We start from the raw sequence: 21,178 nt of genomic DNA on the forward strand, positions 1-21,178 counted from the left end.
GTGTGTGTGCACTTACAGCTGCTGAAAGGTCAAGTTTGATACCAGATCCTGGTCTCAGGTTAAGTCACTATTCTCGCAATTTGATTCTGTTTTTATTATTGGGTTGCCGATCAAGGGGTAACATCCGGTTAGTAAAAATGAAGCCTGTGCGGAAGTGCTAAAAGTTGCTGTTCATTGAGAATCCTCTTGAGGCTGGCTGCAGAAAGACCTGAAGTCACGTATAAACGCAGCCATAAAAACAGACTTTTACGACATTAAAAACATATTTACAGCCTGGTTCAAAAAACAGTTTGAGTCTAGAACGCTGATTGAATTTTTTTTCTATCTATTAGGATCATTTGGTTTTCCAATCAGAGACACAGCTCAGGGCACGTGACCGACGGGCGGCCTATAGCAGCTCAAAGAAAAACTAACAGCTAGCGTCATAGTGAATGTGGCAGCGTCCGCGGATTGGCGTCATTTCACGGTTTCAGGGACAGACGGGTGACGTCACAGAGGTTACATCCATGTTTGATACAGTCAATGATGCCAATTCGATTTAATTTGCGATTTTTTGAGATTTACGATTTTAAGTCTGCTTTTCTGACAACAGACCGTGTGAAAAAAAGTTATGTCTACAGACTAGGGATGCACCGATCCGATCCGATACCTAAATCAGGTATCGACAGGAAAGGATTGGTCCAAACTTGATTTAATTTCTGAAGCATTTTTTTTAACCAAAATGCTGTTTAACATCTAAAAACTTTTAGTTTTAATAAATAGTAACTTCAGTAATTCCAGATGTACTACTTTTTGTTTTTTACTTAAAGTCTTATCCAGTCCTTAGTCCAGTCTTATCCCACAGTAGAGCATGCTGGTTGTTATTTAACACTGGAATCAGATCAGAATCAGTATCGGCCGATACCCAAAGCCCAGGTATCAGCATCAGTATCGGGACCAGAAAAGCTGGATCAGTGTATCCCTACTACAGACTACATCAGGAGCCTTTTTTTTTTCCCATAAAATGCACTTTATATGAGTCAGAGAGAAACATTTCGCCCTCTGCTGGAGAAAAGTGGTAACTTTTTTCCAATCTAATTTATAAACAAAGACTGAAATGAAGAATTTGAATTTGAAAAAAAAAATTTCTGTCAAAAAAATAAAATCCCGATGTATCCCTATAGTCCAGCGTGCACAACTTGAAGTGATGGAGGCCATGAGTGTGTGTGTGTGTGTGTGTGTGTTAGTGCCTCGATGACTCTTAGCTGGTGTCAAGTATTAGATTGAGGGAGGGTAACGGGCCCCAGAGTAAATTTTAGTGTGTGTTTCTTTGTGTGTGCATATGTGTGTGTGTGTGTGTGTGTGCTCCCAGGCTCGTCAACACCTTCTCTCGCCATGGAAACAATGTCAACACTTGGAGGGGGATGTGCTGAGTATGTGATTTATTATTAGGGAGGAGAAATCTGACCTCTCTTCTTCTCTCTCTCTCTTCACACACACACACACACACACACACACACACACTTGGAGACACACTGTCAGAGAAAATGGACTTCAGAGCAGTTAGATCATTTTCAGAGTCACTTTCATCTTCCGTCGACTTTCACTCACTTCATTTATAAAACATTCTCTCGTGCACACACACACTTTTAACACACACACTCTCAGTCTGAGAGAAACAGGGTCAGAGTCAGATACAGGCAGACTTTATTTCACACTACATCACGCTGTACACACAGTAACCCTCAGCTGTGATGATGTTTGTCCTCATCCTGCGGCTCAGGTCGATTCAGAGCGTTTCACCTGATCGTCCACCCTCAGCGTGTGTGTTTACAGTGTGTGTAAAGTGTGTGTAAACAGTGTGCTGTAGACTCTGATCCTCCTGCAGGACCTGTCCTTGTATGGTGTTGAATCTGAGCGTGGCTCGCATCCAGCAGCAGGCCCACATCAGCGTGCGCTGTGGTGTGAGCGTGACTCCACATTGTCTCTCTGGTTGGACGCCAGCTGATATCTGCGAGCGCGCTCTGAGGCTGGAAATAAACGGCTCACCTTCCAGAAGCTTCAAGAGAGCGATGGAGACGGTGTGACATCCCACTCTGCTCACACAGGAGGAGTTTTTAAAGTGTGGCTGGGTGACGTTTTGATAGTTGTGCCTGTGTTTTACCCACAGGGGGCGCTGGTCACCTCAAACCCTGAGGTGTGTGTGTGTTAACACTCCACTCAGACTTTTACTCAGCTCTTTGTGTTCCTGTTTGTGAGCACAGAGCAGCTTTAGCCGGTTTTATTCTCTCACGTTTGATCTCCAGGTGCATCCTGCAGCGATGCGCTCACTTCGCGTGGACTCACAGCTCAGAGATGAGTCCACATCCGCAGGCCGACCTCTGAAATAAAAGCGTCCAATAAGCAGCGGAGTGAAAAGTAAAAAGACGAGCTGTTTGATGATGTTGGGAGAGTTTGAAGCGACGTCTGCTCGCAGGATTACAGGGTCGACTTCAGTTCTGAGTTTACGCTCAGTTTGTCCCCGAGGCTGCAGAGTCACGCTCTGTGTTCAGCTTTTATTCTCAGATTAAGTCGTCTAAAAGCAGCAGAGACGGGATTATAAACCCTCTGACGACGAGTATCAGCCACTCACAGCTGCTTCACCTCAGGGATCACCAAACAGGACGTTTCAACACAACTCCTGAAGTTGATATGCTTCATATTCAGGCCTCAGAGGGCTTAAGTTTGAAGAGCTGAGCGCGATGTAGGCGAAATGTGGCGCTTTAGAGTGAAAACATGAATCCTGTTGAGGAATTACAAGTTGTGGATGATATTAACCTGAGATTATTTATCATCTGAATCCTGAGAAGGAAGCTTATTACTGATTTTACTGTTTTATCCTCCCCGCGAACCGTCCTCCTGTGACAAATCTTCATTTTTATTACCACTCATTAAAACCTGATAATAGCACAGATAGCTTCCCGCAGAGTCCGTAAAACACACACACACACACACACACACATGCTCACACACACACACACACACATGCTCACACACTCACACATAATAATATAACTGTACAGTCAGAAGCAGTCATTAAGCAGTGGTAGAGTGGCGCCACCTGGTGGCTGACTCTGTGAACTGCATTGTCTCCGATAACAGAATAAATAATATATTTGGACAGTGTGTGTGTGTGTGTGACAGTATTAATGCACATGTGTGTAATAGTGTGAGTTTCAGTGTGTTAATGGTAGTAGTGTTTTACAGTGTTTGTGCTAGTGTGAGTGTTGTTGTATTGTAGTTAGTGTGTGTGTGTATGTGTGTTTGTAAGAGAAAGAGTGTAAGTGTCAATTCGTGTGTAAGTTGTAGTGTATTTGTTAGTGTGTGTGTTATTATGTGCTTGTTTTAGTGTGTGAAATTAAAAGCAAGTGTGTATTAGTGTGTAAGTTAATGTGTATTTTTAGTGTTATAGTGTGTTAGCTTGTTTGTTATTGTGTTTGTTAGTGTAAGAGTGTGTAAGTGCCAATTAGCGTGTAAATTGTGGTGTGTTGATTAGGGTGTTACTGTGAATTTTGTGTTAGTTTTAGTGTGTTGGTGAAATTAAGTGTGTATTAGTGCATACCTTGTTGTGTGTTTTTAGTTTGTTAGTGTAAGAGTGTGTAAGTGTCAGATAGTGTGTAAGTTGTAGTGTATTTGTTAGTGTGTGTGTTATTGTGTGCTAGTTTTAGTGTTTTTGTGAAAGTAAGTGTGTAATAGTGTGTAAGTTATTGTGTGTTTTTAGTGTTAGTGTGTGTTAGCTTGCATATGTTATGTGTGTTTGAGTTGAAGTGTTATTGTGTTTGTTAGTGTAAGAGTGTGTAAGTGTCAGTGTGTAAGTTGTAGTGTATTGTTAGTGTGTTAGTGTGTAGGTTATTGTGTTTTTTTAGTGTTAGTGTGTGTTAGCTTGTTTGTTATTGTGTTTGTCAGTGTAAGTGTGTGTTGGTAAAAGTAAGTGTGTATGTTATTGTGTGCATGTTTGTGTAAGAGTCAGTTAGTGCTACTGTGTTTTTGTTAGAGTAAGTGTGTGTGTGTGTGTATCAGTTAGTGTGAGTGCCTTAGTGTGTATGTTTTTGTGTTTGTGAGTATTATAGATACTGGTGTCAGTTAGTGTGTGTTACTTGGTGTTGTGTGTATGTTATTGTGTATTTGTTAGTGTGTGGTCCTGTGTATGTTATTACATGTTTCTTAGTTTGTGTATTAGTGTATATATGAGTGTGTGTGTGCAGTGTGTGTATCAAGAATGAACACTTTGTTCTCCGGAGCAGAAACAGGATCGAACACGCAGACGTTTTTTTTCATGTGATAAAAAAAATAAATGCTCGTCTGTCTGAGGAACGAGTTCTTAATTTACTCTGACAGGTTGGAGTGTGTGTGATGAAGACACACACACACCCACACACACAAACTCTAAATCTTCACTTAATGAATCACCCTGTGTTGCATGAGGTCTCAGCTTCACTGTTAACTTTGTCTGTCTTTATAAAAACACCATCATAGGTTAATTCATCACACACAGCGTGCACATGTGTGTGTGTGTGTGTGTGTGTTTTGATGTTTTTGTCCCAGTTTTTAAAAAGTGCAAAATCACGGTGTGTGAGCAGAAAACCCACAGAGGTCACACTGAGCCTCAGTAATGGGTGATTAGTGTTAATGGTCAATAAACACACACATGCTCCTAGAAAGACACTGATACACACACTCACAGGTAAACTCTGCAAAGTCAGGTGGTGTTCATGTCCCCTTCACACACACTGAGAGTGATCAGGCAGGTTTATCAGTAACTGTGTGTGTGTGTTGGTGTGTGTGCTGAGTGTGGTTGTATTTATGTTTACTTCACTGTTGTTGTTTTAATATTTGTTTTTCTCTGTTTTAATATTTTAATCCAAAAATCTCACTTTCAATTTAGGTAATCTCACCTGTTTCGATTCCGAGCGCGTGCTATCCTCCAGAAGATGATGAAGATGAAAGTGATGATGATGATAATTGTGGAGGGGGAGGGGCTTCGCACTCCCGTTAAGTGCTAGAGAATTCGACAGAGAGGAGCAGTCAGAGAGTTTACACACCTTGAAGAGGAGCTGCACGTGGATGAAAAGTCGGCAGGTAAGTTTGAAAACTCTCACACTGAAAATACTGCACAGAGCTGTAGTTTTAAAACGTAATTTGCAGATTTGCATCGTGAAAACGTTTTTTTTTTTTCTCCCGAAGATCTGCATCGTCAAAACGTTCCTCTCTGCAGAGCTTCGCCGTTAAAACTTTGTTGTCAAAGATAAAGTGCTTGCATCAGTTATTTGTTGTTAGAAACAAACAGAATTCTTCATTAACACCTGAAATTCAGAACACAGCAGCAGCAGGTAATGTCAAGCTCACCTGAGCTGCTCTGTCTCTGCTCTCACCTTAACGACTTTCTGTTGCATAATCCGAGGATTACAGTCCAAATTCTTTGGCTGCTTTCTCCACAAAGACAAGAAATGTCATCAAAGACGCTTCCTCAGGGTAAAGGGGGGTATCCACCGCAACTTAGGTTAAACTTGAACTTCTCAGATCAGGTGACTTTCCTGTGCTTTTGTGTCTTTTAGGATCCAGAGGTCTGATGTTGAAGTCATCCTAAAAATTTTCCTCAAAGAGTGATTAACAGAGTCCCGTTGAACATGGCCACAACCATGGAGGCAGCAGACATCGCCATCGTAGTGCTCTACTTCATCCTGGTGCTGCTGATTGGTTTCCTCGCCATGTGGAAGGCCAACCGCAGCACAGTCAGTGGGTACTTCCTGGCAGGTCGCTCCATGAACTGGGCGGCGATCGGTGCGTCTCTGTTTGTCAGTAACATCGGGAGCGAGCACTTCATCGGACTGGCTGGATCTGGTGCCGCCACCGGGCTTGGAGTAGCTGCATGGGAGTTGAACGCCATCCTGCTCCTGCAGCTGTTGGGCTGGGTTTTCATCCCCGTGTATATCCACTCAGGTGTGTACACCATGCCGGAGTACCTGTCCAAGAGGTACGGCGGGAGGAGGCTGAAGGTGTACTTCGCTGCGTTGTCCCTCGTCATGTACATCTTCACCAAGTTGTCCGTGGATCTCTACGCCGGAGCTTTGTTCATCCAGGAATCTCTGGGGTGGAACCTGTACCTGTCCATCATCCTCCTCATCACCATGACGGCGCTGCTGACGGTCACAGGCGGTCTGGTTGCGGTGATCTACACGGATACGGTGCAGGCTGTTCTCATGATCTCTGGAGCTCTGTGCCTCACAGGGATCAGCCTCTACCAAGTGGGAGGACTGGAAGGTCAGACCAAAACCTCCAACTGAGTACGATCTGGTCTATGAAACGACCCAGGTTAACTCATGATCCGTTTCCTGCTTCATTTCAGGGGTCTGGACCAAGTACATGGAGGCGACTCCAAACATCACTGCCATCCTGCTGTCTTCACCCAACCTGACGTACTCTGAGTCCTGCCACCATCACCTCCAACCTCGACCTGACAGCCTGAAGATCCTCCGAGGCCCGAGAGACCCTGACCTGCCCTGGCCTGGTTTTTTACTGGGTCAGACTCCTGCCTCCATCTGGTGAGTGTCCATCCAGGTTCGGTTTGACCTCCATGATGATCATGTGACTGAAGCAGAATCATGTCCTCGTGTTTCAGGTACTGGTGTTCAGATCAGGTGATCGTCCAGCGAGTTCTTGCGGCGAAGAACATCGCTCACGCCAAAGGCTCCACGATCATGGCTGGCTTCCTGAAGATCCTCCCCATGTTTGTCATCGTCATCCCAGGTAAGACCCCGCCTATGTTTCCTCTAAGGCGATGGTTTCAGGGTCGCGACCATGAGCCTGAACCCGTTTCCTGTGTCCTGATGTTTCAGGCATGATTTCCAGGATCTTCTTCGCCGATGAGTTAGCGTGCATCACTCCTGAACACTGCATAGAAGTCTGCGGTTCTGCCGCTGGCTGCAGCAATGTGGCGTACCCTCGACTCGTCATGTCCGTGATGCCGATCGGTCTCCGCGGTCTCATGATGGCGGTCATGATTGCAGCCCTGATGAGCGACCTGGACTCCATCTTTAACTCGGCAAGCACCATCTTCACGCTGGATATTTACAAGATGCTGCGGAAGCAGGTGTCGTCCCGGGAGCTGCTGATCGTCGGCAGGTTGTTCGTGGTGTTCACGGTGGTTGTTAGCATCGCGTGGGTGCCGGTTATTATTGAGATGCAGGGCGGGCAGATGTTCTACTACATCCAGGAGGTCATAGATTACCTGACTCCGCCCATCGCCGCCCTCTTCTTGCTGAGCGTCCTGTGGAAGCGCTGCAATGAAACTGGGGCGTTCTGGGGTGGCGTAGCGGGGTTCGTTATTGGCGGGGTGCGTCTGATTTTGGCGTTAGTTTACCGCGAGCCTCACTGTGACCAACCAGACGAGCGCCCTTGGTTCATCAAAGATGTTCACTTCATGTACGTGGCAGCCATCTTGTTCTGGGTGTCGGCTGTCGTGACGGTGGTGGTGAGTCTGTGCACTCCTCCACCCAGGGAGGATCAGATCTTAACCACGACGCTGTGGGGGTTGAGCCAGAGGAAGAAGAAGATGGAAGAGTCTGAGAAGGAGAAGTCTGGAGAAGAGATGAAGTCCCTGAAACACGCTGCGCTCAACGGGAACACGACAGAAAAGAGTCAAGACCACCTGACGACCAAGCTGAACGGCGACCACGTAGTCCAGAACGGCCACCAGATGGGGGAGAGGGGAGAGGGGGCAGGAGTGAGGGATGTGGAGGAGGGGGTTTGTTTTGGTGGAGAAGAGGTGGAGAGTGGGAGGTGTGGGAAGGCTTTGGAGTGGTTCTGTGGTTTCAAAGAGAAGCCAGTCCAAGTGCAGGTGGTGTCAGCCCAGGAGCATGAGAAGATGGTGGACCAGCTCCTCTACGAGCCTCCTCGAGCCCAAATCATCCTGAAGGCAGGACTCGTGGTGATCTGCTCTATCGGAGTCTTCATCTTCGTCTACTTCTCCGTCTGAGAGGATGCCTGTCTTTGTTTCCCAAACGTTTGTTCTGAATGAGCGCTGTGAACAGGAAGCAGCTGTTTGCTCACGTCAAGTTAAGGTTTAAAAGCTTTGTTTTCCAAAGAAGTTGAGCTAGTGATCCAGAACTGTGAAAGTGTCTGACATGCTCGTACAAGCTCACACACATTTTCCGCCATGTTTTAAAGCTCCTCTCAGCTTTAACTTATCTGTGATTTCATCCTAAAAAAGCACTTTGATGGTTAAAGGACTTCCAATGAGCTCTTGTTAAGCTGATACTCGTGCTAACCACTTGTGCTGCAGGGTTTCATTCACACAACCAAAGAGCACATGTTAAAACAAAGTGAGCCCTATGAGTGCGTCTGTAGGTGTCCTCAGGTGTGTTTGTTCTCCACATGTTGGTTTAACTGAAATGTAGAGGGCTCTTACTTTCTTTTTGGCAGTGTTACGATGATTTTGTTTTTACCTCAGTTTTATATTTTGAGGTGCAGAGAGTGACGTCTTGTTGCATCCCTGCTCTGTGCGTGAAAGTTGAACGCAGACTTTATGGTTTTTATATTTGAGGCAGGTGTTTTTTTTCACTGAAATGATGTTGATGTATCTGAATTTCTCTGTTATTCAGTGTTATTTGTGAAACTGATGCACAGCCGGGAGGGTTTCTCCATGTTCAAACTGTGGGTTTAAAATGTTAATAGTCATAACCTGTTTATTTGGAGGAAAAAATCACTTTCTCAGGGTTTCTCAGGTGTGAAAGTGCACAGCTCCTTTTTTTTTTTTTTTTTTTTTTTACACAATTAAAGTTGAAACAGTGTGTTAAAGCATCCTGCATCCTTTCTTTCTGTCTGTCTGATGTGACAGTTTGGTCGATTTGAGCTACACCTTTTGGTTTCATCTCAAAGAAAGTGGCCTCACAGAGGTATGTGGGATCATAAACTCTTTATGTAACTTAGTAATTACATTAATTTGTAGAGTTAGCCCTCACTGGTCTAACTGGTCGTTCTGGTCCGGGGACAGTGCTCTCCAGGATGTATGCAAGAACTGGTAACTGTGTGTTTAGTGTTTATGAGAAAGCATGAGGTGACACAGCTGATACAATTATCACCCTGAGCTCTTCTATGTGCCCGACGAGCTCCAAAAAGTTTTTTTTCATCCCAAAGGGTAAAATAAAAAATTAAGATGCTACAGTCTGATCTATTTCAAGAAGGATCCTCATAGAGAGAGGGCTTTCTGTTAAAGAGGTGGGGGGTTTTAAGCCACTAACAGCTGTTACGTCACTCTTTACACACACTCACACACTCACAAAATGACAGACATGCCTGCACTGACACATCCACATAACATGAAACACAGACTGAATGGAAACTTACTGACTGAAGTGGAAAGTTACTCGCACACACGTGCATCCACCTGAGCATTTTTGGCTCAGGTGCACACACCTGAGCAGCTGTGGCTCAGTGGTGCAATGGATTATCTTTTTTTTTTTTTTGCAAGGGTGCTGGTTGAATCCCAGACCCTGCAGCAACATATCCCAGGTCAGCACAGTTTGTGAGAGTGAATGAGTGAATGTGACAAGCAGTGAAACAGTGAAAGATATAACCTTGCATACACACACTCACAAAGTGACAGCAATGCCTGCACAGATGCATCCATGCTAACTTGAAATACACTTCACACTGAATGGAAACTTACTGACTGAAGTGGAAAAGTACTCACACATGTGCATACAAACTTCCATACACACCCACACCCACATACTCCCACTCACTCTCTTCCTCACTTACACACACACACACACACACACACACACACACACACTCATACAAGTATACTGTATAAACCAGCAGCAGACAGGTGGGTCAGCTCAGGTAAATTCTTTATGTCTAAATCCTCGTATAATCCCACTTTCATCCTGCAGAGATGATCCAAGAGCTGCATAGATAAACATCAGAAATGATTCGCTCAGGTGTATTATGACTGTGTGTTTGTCCTAAAATAACTGTCTGCTTCTTATACACTCTGACAGACACACCTGAGATGCTGCCAACAGGTGCACCCCCTTGAAGATAGAAAATTGCATCCAAGTAGAGGAGTTTGGTAACTGCAACTAGTGATTTATTCCAATAGAGGGAGTCATTACACTAAACTCAATGTGAACTACAGTATTCTGCAGGAGATAATATTAATTCATCCCCCAAAAACAATTACAAAAACATAGAAACAAACAGAAACACATTTAATTTACTGTATCCATCACTATTTATAAGTTTTAAATGGATGTTAAGGAGTTTGATTTAAATGCACTCTTTTTTTTGTATTTTGAAAAGTCTATCTCTTGATAATTTCTATAGCAAATCCTTGAAAAATAGACATTACAAAGGAGTTAATGTTAAAATAAAAGTTAAATACCTTAATTTCCTTTAAAACTTTGTTTCAAGCAATTTTTCAATCGTTTTAGACCTTAAAAAATATATTTAAGGTATTTTTTCGTCTGCCAAACCGTTAACATCCGAGTTAACACGAAGCCATCATCAGCCGAGCGTACACGAAGCCGAAATCAGCCGAATGTACACGAAGCTGACGTCAAGCCGAGTAACCACGGAGCCGACCTCAGCCGAGCTTGCACGAAGTAGCAGCCTCGTAGCTAAACCAGGAATCCAGCATCACGCAGAATTCATTCTGGGCTTTTTTCGAAGTTTGGTAAAACCGTTTATTTAAGGAAGTTACTGTCACCTGACGTCACCACGGCAACGATACCGAGGCTACGCGGAGCTAACATAACAACAACACCCGGCAAACAAAGAGCTCCTTTTTTCAACGACATCATTTTCCCTCCATATTCTCTCGTTATGAGTCATGTGGCCGTCGAAAATGTTCACGGTCTCGAGCAGCAGGTAAGCATTTAGCCTCTGCCGTGTGTTTTGGTGCAATGCCAGGTGTTGGGGGATGTTTTAACGGTAGGGAGGAATGTTAGCTTGCCGGCTAGCCTAGCGCTAACGGGATGCTACAGTGCTAGCGAGCTTTGGGTGCGCTTGGTTGATGCATTCAGGAGCTGCACGGAGTCTGGAGTTGTTATGTAGACTGTGCCGTTTTCCAAAGGGTTTGTTAAAAGCCTGTATTAAAAACTGATTTAGGAGTAAGCAACAGGAACTGTATGATTTTATTTGGCACAATTTTGGGTCACTTTTTCCGGCCTACGTGCAGACAGTCTGATGTTATTAAGCACTGAGCGACACGTGAGTCTAGAGACGTGTTTGAAGCACGTATGCGACCAGAAATGCAACATTTGCGTCTTAGTTTTCTGTTCAAACTGTATAGTATACATGTAATGTCACTTTTAAACGGTGCGACGTGAGGAGCTGTCACTTGAACTTGTCTTTCTGATTATTCCGACGTCACGTGGCTGCTGGATGATTGTGTAGTCACGTGATCAGCAGCAGACGCAGATGAGTGCGGAGACAGTTTTATCATATGCAGCCCCGCAATTTAGGATTAAAATGTTAATATTCAGTATTTAATGAAGTGTAAAGTACGGTGTTTGACTTTAAATGCTGCTAAGTGGCATCCGTAAACAGATTACTCAGACAGACGCTGTTTTAACTGTGGCCCCCATCGCCTCTGCCATGTCAACAAATGAAACGCACCCATAAACTCCTGCGTTCGCTGCGTTTGTCCTGCAGGTACAATAAAAGATGGAGGTGTGAGTAGACCGCACACAGTGCGGGGTTTAACGGGCTGACATGCAGACTGTCACAGGTTGATGCAGCTCTGAGTGTTTTCTTTTCTTTCCTGCGTCACTAGCAGCGTGTGTGTACGCGCGTGTGTGCGCGCATGGCAACGGAGAGTACTGTATGTTCTCACTGACGGTGTATAAATAAGTCTTATAATTACAACGAATCACGTTAAAACCAGACAAAGATTGTCACAGACTCTGCTTTGTGTGGAGATATTTGTGTTGTTTTTTCAGTTTGCTGCATTTAAAGGAAAACCTCTGAGTCATGAAATCACAGAGTGGAGGCTCATTTCCTCATGTAAGTGTTTTCTGATGGTGTGTTTGTGTGTCTGTGTGTGCAGCTTGCTGTCCTGGACTTGAGCGCAGCGGACGGACAGGGTGGAGGGACAAACCGTAAGCAGACTGTGTTTTATTAAGTGGTCATTCGACACACACACACACACACCACACACACCCACACACACTGAATGTTAACCTCCAGGAGTCAGACACAGAGGTTTTTAAACACAGAGCTACAGATGAGTAAAGTTTAAACACTCCATGACCAAAACACTCTGTGAAATACACACTGTGTGTTTTCATGTGAGCTGTCTTTGACCACACATCACTAAGTGTGTGTTTGCTGCAGGAGCTTTAATAGTCTAAATAATCTCAAACACAGTGGTTAAAGTTTGTCAGTGTTTAAATGATGCTGGACTCTGTCTCTCTCTGTCTGCAGGGCGATACATTCCTCCACATTTACGGAACAAAGACGCTCCCAAAAATGGTGTGTAGCAGCATCAGTGTGAAGCTGTCCTGTGGAGTTTTCCTTCAGAAACAATAAACAATAACAACAACAATATAATTACAACAACAACAACATGAGGGTAAAACTAGACAAACAGTCAGAGTGAGTCTGTTGATGGACATTTTGATTATTGAAAGCTAGCTTACCTCTGTGTACATCCATGTCAGTCAGCTGGGATGTACCTGCAGTCAGCAGGTGATCAGAGAGTGTGTGAATGGTGCATAGATGTGTGTGTGTGTGGAGAAACAAACAAAGGTCCCTCATGTCATGTGTCCAGATGTTAAAACTCCACAGGGCACCTTTGTTACCTGCTTCTGTTAGAGGTGAAACTGAGGTGTGTTTCTGCCCAACAGGTAACGCCTTCGCTGCAGGTCGACAGGGCGGCTACACCATCGCTCCCACCCCCACCTGTGAGTGTGTCTGTGATCGGACGAACTCTGTTATTGACGTTTATTGTGTATTTATTATCGTATCTTAACCTTTCCTCTGTCGTTCAGACGGCTGGGATGGTGGACGCAACAACTTTGTCAATGGTTACCACGATGGCCGCATGGCGGGCGGGAACTCGTTCAGCCGCGGCCCACCTCGAATGGAGCGGGGTCGAGGAAGCATAGGAGGTTACCGCGGCAGAGGCGGGGCCTTCAACCCCATCAACCCAGCTCAGCAGATGGGCTTCACCGGATACGAAAACAAAGGTGGGACATGTTTTTATCTCTTCCTGTACCTGCTCTCAGATCACTCTGATTAACGCCATTGATCCGACTGCTCCTGTTCACACAGATGCTGGAGGCTGGAACACAAACAAAGATGCATACAGCAGCTTTGGCAACAACAGAGGAAAATCTGCTTTCTTTAACGACAGAGGGAACAACAACAGAGGACGGTGAGTGTCTGAAATCACCGCTCTTTGAAAATTACTGACACACAGATAATATTAATTTGCTTATATTAAGCCAATCTGTTTTTTCTGCTCTAATCTCTGTCACTCTCTCTCTCTGTCTTCAGGTATGATCAGGGCGGGTTTGGAGGAGGCGGAGGAGGAGGAAACAGCCGCTGGGTAGAGGAAGCCAGGGATGATGGAGACTGGTCCAAACCGACTCCACGAAACGAACGACTTGAACAGTGAGAAAAGAATATCCTTTATTGATCCCTCATGGGGGGAATTTAAGGAGTCTGATGTAATCTGGTTCAGTCTGGTTCAGTCTGATTTAATCTGGCTCTGTGTGGTTTTCAGTGAGCTGTTCTCTGGCAGCAACACGGGGATCAACTTTGAGAAATATGACGACATTCCTGTAGAGGCCACCGGCCAGAACTGTCCTCACCACATCGAGAGTGTGAGAGCAACGTTCACTCACACACACATAAACACACACATTTATACGGTGTGAACTATAAGTGGGTTTCTGTGTGTGTGTGTAGTTCCAGGATGTGGACATGGGCGAGATCATTATGGGGAACATCGGTCTGAGCCGTTACACCAGACCCACTCCTGTGCAGAAATACGCCATTCCTATCGTCAAATCAAAGAGAGACCTGATGGCCTGTGCTCAGACAGGTAAGAGCTGCACCTGATCGCCACGACGACACACTGTCACACACTTATCAGGATGACTGATGTTTGAGTGTCTTTGCAGGTTCTGGGAAAACTGCAGCCTTCCTGCTGCCCATCCTGAGTCAGATCTACACAGCGGGACCAGGGGAGGCTCTGAACGCAGCCAAGGCCTCCGGACAGGTAGACATCACCTTTTCCCTGAGCTCTAATGTTATAAACTAAGACAGGTGAATATCAGTGATAGAGAGGTGGTTGATCTTTGTGCTGTTTTAGGACAATGGGAAGTACGGGCGCCGTAAGCAGTACCCCATCGCTCTGGTGCTGGCTCCAACCAGAGAGCTGGCTCTGCAGATCTACGATGAGGCCAGGAAGGTACGACACACACACACACACACACACACACACTACATACACAACATACACAGCACTACTACACACTGTGTCCCAGCTGTCTGTAACTTTGTGTCGGTCTGTTCTCAGTTCTCCTATCGGTCCAGAGTGCGTCCCTGTGTGGTGTACGGAGGAGCAGACATCGGACAGCAGATCAGAGACCTGGAGCGAGGCTGCCACCTGCTCGTCGCTACACCTGGACGTCTGGTGGACATGATGGAGAGGGGAAAGATTGGACTCGACTACTGCAAGTAAGACACCAACACTCAGGAGAGTCAAACAGTATGACCTGATCAATATGAGTGTGTGAGTTCTGATGTGTGTGTGTGTCTCCTTTAGTTACCTGGTCCTGGATGAGGCAGACCGGATGTTGGACATGGGGTTTGAGCCTCAGATCCGACGTATCGTTGAACAGGACACCATGCCTCATAAAGGAATCAGACAGACCATGATGTTCAGCGCCACCTTCCCCAAAGAGATCCAGGTACGTCATACACACACACACACACACTCACCTGTAATGGAGAAGTGTGTAATCGTGTCAGAGATGATGACTCTGCCTGTCCTCTTAGATCCTGGCTCGGGACTTCCTGGAGGAGTACATCTTCCTGGCGGTGGGCAGAGTGGGCTCCACCTCTGAGAACATCACCCAGAAGGTCGTGTGGGTGGAGGAAAGCGACAAGAGGTCCTTCCTGCTCGACCTGCTCAGTGCTACAGGTGAGGAGGGGGTGATACACCTGTGGGGTAGACTGTGACGCACGCCACAGCAGGAGATGATCCAGGAGGAATATGTAGGTTACTGTGGAGAATCTGTGAACCAGAGTCTCCAGTTTAGCCTGTACACTCATCAGTGGCTCACACACACACACACACACACTCACACACACTCACAGTGCAGTCTAATGTTCTCCTCTTGGTGGTGTGGTTTTATTTAAAGTCATCCCCAGTGAGGTTCAGGACTCTTCTGGAGACACCGTAGAGAAACCCGGTAAGACGGTCAGAGTATGCTTCTACATTTATGACCCTGCCTGTTCTGTCACACACACGCACACACACACACACACACACACACACACACACACACACACTCATGTGTTTCATTTCTTTTGAATGAAATGTTTTTATTTCGTGGTTCAGGTTTTGCCGGGCTGACTTCAGACCTGCCTGCTGTGATCATGTTTTTATTTACGTTGCGTTTGTTTGTGCTCAGATGTTTCGATGTCGTTCAGACGATCAGACTCTTCATTCATAGTTTCATGAGTTCATCCACTCGCTTCTGCTGCCTGCTGCTCGCCTCTGCTCACAGTAAACATCGTGCTGGATGGATGTTTAACATGCATGTGACTGTAACTCACACACACACTCACACACACTCACACACACTCACAGGATTAACATCTGAATAATAATACCAACATGCTTTTTAAAGCTTTAACAGATCGGGTGATCAAAACAAAACTCTTTACTGTTCTGGTGATTAGAGAGCTTTTCTTTCATCTCAACCTTTAGCGTCTGAATGCATGAGAAAAGTTAGCATCATGCTAACATCTAAACCTGCTGGTTACAGTGTTTGAATTTAAAACTGTTTGCTGCCTGAACACTTTACTCTTAAAGTCAGAGTTATTGTCCCTCTCACTGCTGCACAGGCCCAGCTCCGGCTCACTCACTCAGCTCTTTCAGGCTCTTTGTCACCAGAGTTTTAATGCTAGTTAGAAAAAAAACAAACACCCCTTTGGACTCTGGGAATGCTGATGAACTGTTTTAAACTTTTCATCATGTTGGCTTCAGACAGCTGAACACAGTGAAGTGATGAGTGTGTGTGTGTGTGTGTTTTATTCTTCATGAGCTTTCCCATCAGAAACATAACAAGAGAAGATCTGCAGCTGATCTGAGAGCAGACAGTCCTGCTGTACAGAAAGACGTCAGACTCACTCTCAGGTGTCTCCTCCTCTCTTTCTCCTCATCAGGTAAGGACTCTCTCACGCTGGTGTTTGTGGAGACTAAGAAAGGAGCTGACGCCCTGGAGGACTTCCTGTACCGCGAGGGTTACGCCTGCACCAGTATCCACGGAGACCGCTCCCAGAGGGACCGTGAGGAGGCACTGAGCCAGTTCAGATCTGGGAAATGCCCGATCCTGGTCGCTACCGCGGTCAGTGCAATAAAATCTCTATCTTAAAAAAATAACAGCACCACGGTTTGACAAAAGGTGAACACATGTGTTAATCTGTGTGTGCAGGTGGCAGCTCGAGGCCTGGACATCTCTAACGTCAAACACGTCATTAACTTTGACCTGCCCAGTGACATAGAGGAGTACGTCCACCGTATTGGGCGCACAGGACGAGTGGGGAACCTGGGTGAGTGTGGATCTTACATGAGACGCATCAGAGGTGTGTTTCTGTGCGTCTAACAACAAGGTGTTGTTTTTCATCACCTGTAGGTCTGGCCACGTCCTTCTTTAACGATAAGAACGGAAACATCACCAAGGACCTGCTGGACATCCTGGTGGAGGCCAAACAAGAAGTGCCCTCATGGCTGGAGAGTCTGGCCTACGAGCACCAGCACAAGAGCAACAACAGAGGGCGCTCAAAGAGGTGAACACACACAGGTTTACTCTCAGAGGTGTACACACCTTTACCTGTCTGTGCTGCAAAGTGAACGATTTTCCTCGCCCCAGGTTCGCTGGAGGTTTTGGAGCCCGTGATTACCGTCAGACGGCTGCTGGAGGAAACGCTGGTGGGTTTGGAGGACGAGGAGGTCGAAACCAGGCCGGCCACGGAGGAAACCGAGGCTTCGGAGGAGGTCAGGTTTTTTTTTCTTCTTGGTGAAAAAGTTCTGAACACACGTTAAGGAAACATGGACTCTGCTTAACTTCCTGCTTTTTCCCTCCTCAGGTGGTTTCAGCAACTTCTACACCAGCGACGGATACGGAGGAAACTACACACACTCTCAAGTCGACTGGTGGGGAAACTAGGGCCCGTCCCTATCTCTCCTTCATCTCTCCATCTTTCCTTCTCTCTTTCATCTAATGTTGTCTCCTTGTCTCTCCTCTTCGCTGGTCTTATTCTCTCCACTCGTCTCCTTCTCTCCTCCACATCGAGAGCCCTGTGCATGTTATTAAACTATTTATACTCATTTATATATCCCTTCTGTGCAGTCACACCTTCGTTTCCTGTTCGGTTTGACTTCTTTCTCTGTAAATCTTAAACACATTGTGAAATCATTCTTTCAATTCTTTTTTTTTTTTAACACCAGCTTTAGATTGACCCGCTGTCTACAAACTAGCTCCACGTTTTCCTTCTTTGGGGAGTGCTTAAAAAAACAGTTGTAATGAATGTTTGTTCGTTTTCTTTAACCTTAGAGGAAATTATTAACAGAGCAGCTGTGAAGGAAACACGTCTTTCTCCTTGAGTTTAAAGTTCTCACTCTTTGTGTTTTCATCGGTTTTGAGGCTGAACCTTCAAATGTCATGTTCGTGTGTATCACAGCGCCATTTAATAAACCACCAAGCAACGCTTTTCTAAAATACATCACGCAGACGTCTGCTGATTTCTGCTCGTCTCTTGATTTAAAACACGCCTGATTTAGAAAACGTCTGCTTTGAATACGTCTAATTTTTTAGAACCACGTCTGATTTTGATTTCAAACATGTCTGATGATATAATCCTGTTGCGATTTCTTCTCTCAGAGACTGAAACAGAATATTTTCTAATGTTTAATCTGAAGATGTTTTGAGTCGTGATTTCCTGATAAATGGGACAGGCGTCCACCGCAGTCTGAGGACAAAGTAAACTCTGACGTTAGAGGATCATTCGTTTTTGTACTGTGCCTTTAACAATCTGAACTCTGTATTTTTGATTTTATGCCATAGCACACGCACATCTTTCAGCCAGCTGTGACTAAACACAACATGTATTTAACGTCATTTATAAAACCAAACATGTTTCTCTTTATTTGGAAGGAATAAACTAAATCAAACCTTGGCAAAAAAAAAAACTGAACTCAATCTGAGACCAAGACTCGAATCAATTCTTCATCGTGTAATTGAACTCAAACTCTTCAGAGACAAAAGCATTTAACCACCGACAGCAGAGGGGTCAGGGTGAGACCTCTCAGTGGTCAAATGCTTTTAAAGGAGACAGCTCAATCTGAGCTCACGGTCTGTCTCAGAGCATCCTGACACCCAGACCCACACCAAGACCCACATCCAGACTCCAGATCCATGCTCAGTCTGAGGCTGAGACTTCAGTTTGTCATCTTGTCTTGTTTTTCGTATCTGGCGTCTGGGTGTGCGTGGTGTGTGCTTGGTTTCGTGTTGCTCCTCGCGTCCTCAAACTTCGAATCCAGAAATCGTTTTACAGAAAAGCAGCTGAAGAGTTCAACATGTTGTGGCTCACTCTATCCTGGACGGTTTCATGAAGTCTGAGCTGAAACCAGTCGTCCAGTTTACCTGTCAGGTGTTCAGAGGGAGGAAGGTCAGAAAGGTCAGAGTTCACAGCAGGTCAGACGGGTCAGAGGGAGCTGAAGCCTCACTCTGCTTCTCCGTCCCAGTCTATCAGTGGGTCACGAGTTATCTGGTTAGACCATTAGCTAACTGGTTAGTTCATCATGTCACTGGTTAGTTTGAATGTTAACTGGTCGGTTCATTAGTTCAGTGGTAAGTCTGAAGTGTAACGGTCCTGATTATTGCATGCTGCTCATTTTGGTTTATTCTTTAACGCATAGACGCACACATACTCTAGTCTGCAGTCAGGTCGATTAATGATGTAAGAATCTCAGCAGGTGTGGCTGTGAACCAGACCAGAGTCAGAGAGAGGATACCTGACACACTTAGATTTTCATTTTGAAGGAATCAGAGGCTGAAGATTATCCTGCACGACAATCAACGACAAACATTTATTTAAACATTTCATCACAGCAGGTTTACACCTGTACCATTATGTGTCATAGCTTAACTCACCTGCACAGTTTTGTCATTGTTTTATGTCTCTCTCACATGTAGCACAGGGGCTAACAGCTAGCTAACAGTTTACGATTGAATGGATGGATAAGCCCCGCAGACACTTCCTGTTTCCTAAGGAAAGGTGTCAACACTTTTAACATGGTCCCGCCCTTTTTGTTCACCTGTCACCTGCTGGTTTTCCTTTTCCTCAGCTTTAGTGTTACATAGTGTAGGACACAGGTGTGAACAGGTAGGAATAGACCTCTCTGAAGCTCTTTACCTGACCTGTGTAGACCAGAAGGTTTGGTGTGAGGGGTTCCTGGTGCAGGTTGGAATACACAGGTGATCCCAGGTAAAGGTTTTCAGAGCTGTGGTGTAACAATCAGCACTTTAGTTTCAGTTTTTGAACATTTTTCAAAAACTTTTAATGCCTTAAATTAAACTCCAGGTGATACCCGTGAAGTTATCGTTACCATAGCAACATGATAACGTACCTGTTGGTTTGTGAACACTTCTTGGTGCTATGCTAACACTGCTGCGTCAGAAAGACTACAAATCCCAGCATGCTTTACAGGAAGTTACTTTGTGTGTGACTGTGTGTGTGTGAGTGCAGAAGTTCCAGTTGAGTCTCTGAAGTTTTGTTTCTTTTTTGGGACCAGATGTTTTTTTTTTATTTTTATGGATGTGTGTGTGTGTGTGTGTGTGCGCATGTGGTTGTGTGTTTTGGAGGTAAAGTATTTATTTTTGTACCTGTAGAGTTGAACAGCGCCCCCTCACTAACAGAGCAGACAGTGCAGGGATGATCGTTGGTCTATTTTTCTGGGGTAGTGTGAGCTTTGAGATGTGAGACGAACGAGTGCGACGTCTGCAGCATGTCATCAAACACACACACACAGACACACACACACACACACACACACACACACACACAGGTGTTAATGTGATAGACAGGTGTGACAGGAGTCGTGTGTGACACAAAGATAAACATTTAAATCTTCTTTTGATGTTTATTTCTGATCCATTGTGTAAATCTCTGCTGCTGTTTGTGTGACATGTTGACAGACGTCGCGCTCGTCTTTCCTTTAAACTCTCGTTGGACTCAGTCGCCAAAAATCAAACACTAACCGCCATCTTTAATCGGTAATCTCAATCTGAGACCATGATGCCAAGGTTTGGATTAAAATTAAACGTTTGGGTCGACTCTTTTATAAAAAATAAAATAAAAACGTGCAGTACAAAAAAAATCCGATTCTCTCCAATCAGATCTTGATTTTTTTTATTTTCCTTCCTGAAACCTTCGCTGTGAACGTCTGAAAAGTCTCTATCACACAGACTGAACCGTGCTTATCGCTGTGTCGTGATATTTTCAGGGTAGTGTGCCGGTGCTCAGGTGGGACACCCTGACCAATCGGGCCAGGAAGCACCTGAACAAGGTTTTGTCTCAATTTTTAACAAATCAGTGATAATTTGAGAACTTTCTGTTACTTTGAATCCTGCGGTCAAACAAAGAGAAACGAAACAGGGCCCTTTGTATCTCTGCTCTGATTGGTCAGACCCCCCTCACAGCACACCTGCCTGTAGTTAGTATTTGCTTTCTGTATTAGTTTAGCTGCAGTTTGCACGAAGAGGAGCACTGCACGAAGAAGAAAAAGTAAACTGTGCATCTATTCAGATTTTACCACGAATAAAGTTTGGATCTGAAAACGCTGACTGGTGTTCCTGTGTTGTGTTTGTGTGTCTCTAAAGGGTCAAACAAAGACAGCTCGGATGTTTTATCACTTTAT

The 21,178-nt window shown here is 45.0% G+C and overlaps 2 protein-coding genes across 6 annotated transcripts; both read left to right on the plus strand.

Annotated features, from left to right (window-relative positions):
- Positions 1-11: 11 nt before the first annotated feature.
- Positions 12-8,559, plus strand: LOC141785816 (sodium/myo-inositol cotransporter-like). Its single transcript, XM_074664344.1, has 7 exons — positions 12-58; positions 4,904-5,097; positions 5,574-6,279; positions 6,365-6,560; positions 6,638-6,765; positions 6,855-7,624; positions 7,715-8,559. Exons 3-7 carry the CDS (start codon positions 5,646-5,648, stop codon positions 7,991-7,993), a joined length of 2,007 nt encoding a protein of 668 aa, XP_074520445.1. The 5' UTR covers positions 12-58; positions 4,904-5,097; positions 5,574-5,645; the 3' UTR covers positions 7,994-8,559.
- Positions 8,560-10,555: 1,996 nt separating this feature from the next.
- LOC141785718 (ATP-dependent RNA helicase DDX3X-like) lies at positions 10,556-21,098 on the plus strand. Of its 5 annotated transcripts, none has more exons than XM_074664155.1 (20): positions 10,556-10,887; positions 12,068-12,119; positions 12,445-12,492; positions 12,864-12,923; positions 13,011-13,208; positions 13,294-13,396; positions 13,519-13,635; positions 13,748-13,847; positions 13,933-14,068; positions 14,148-14,245; positions 14,339-14,437; positions 14,546-14,706; positions 14,795-14,939; positions 15,028-15,172; positions 15,393-15,443; positions 16,423-16,604; positions 16,692-16,809; positions 16,893-17,046; positions 17,130-17,254; positions 17,347-21,098. In XM_074664155.1, the coding sequence occupies exons 1-20, from the start codon at positions 10,843-10,845 to the stop codon at positions 17,424-17,426; spliced, it is 2,217 nt and encodes a 738-aa protein (XP_074520256.1). In that variant the 5' UTR covers positions 10,556-10,842; the 3' UTR covers positions 17,427-21,098. The 5 variants fall into 5 exon arrangements, with proteins under 5 accessions (XP_074520256.1, XP_074520257.1, XP_074520258.1 ...); XM_074664156.1 differs by having other exon boundaries at positions 12,867-12,923; XM_074664157.1 differs by lacking the exon at positions 15,393-15,443.
- The last annotated feature ends 80 nt before the right edge of the window (positions 21,099-21,178 follow it).

The sequence above is a fragment of the Halichoeres trimaculatus genome, unplaced genomic scaffold (genome assembly GCF_033239565.1).
Source record: "Halichoeres trimaculatus isolate MK-OKI-2021-1 unplaced genomic scaffold, fHalTri1.1 fHalTri1_scaffold_24, whole genome shotgun sequence".
NCBI classification, from domain to species: Eukaryota; Metazoa; Chordata; class Actinopteri; order Labriformes; family Labridae; genus Halichoeres; species Halichoeres trimaculatus.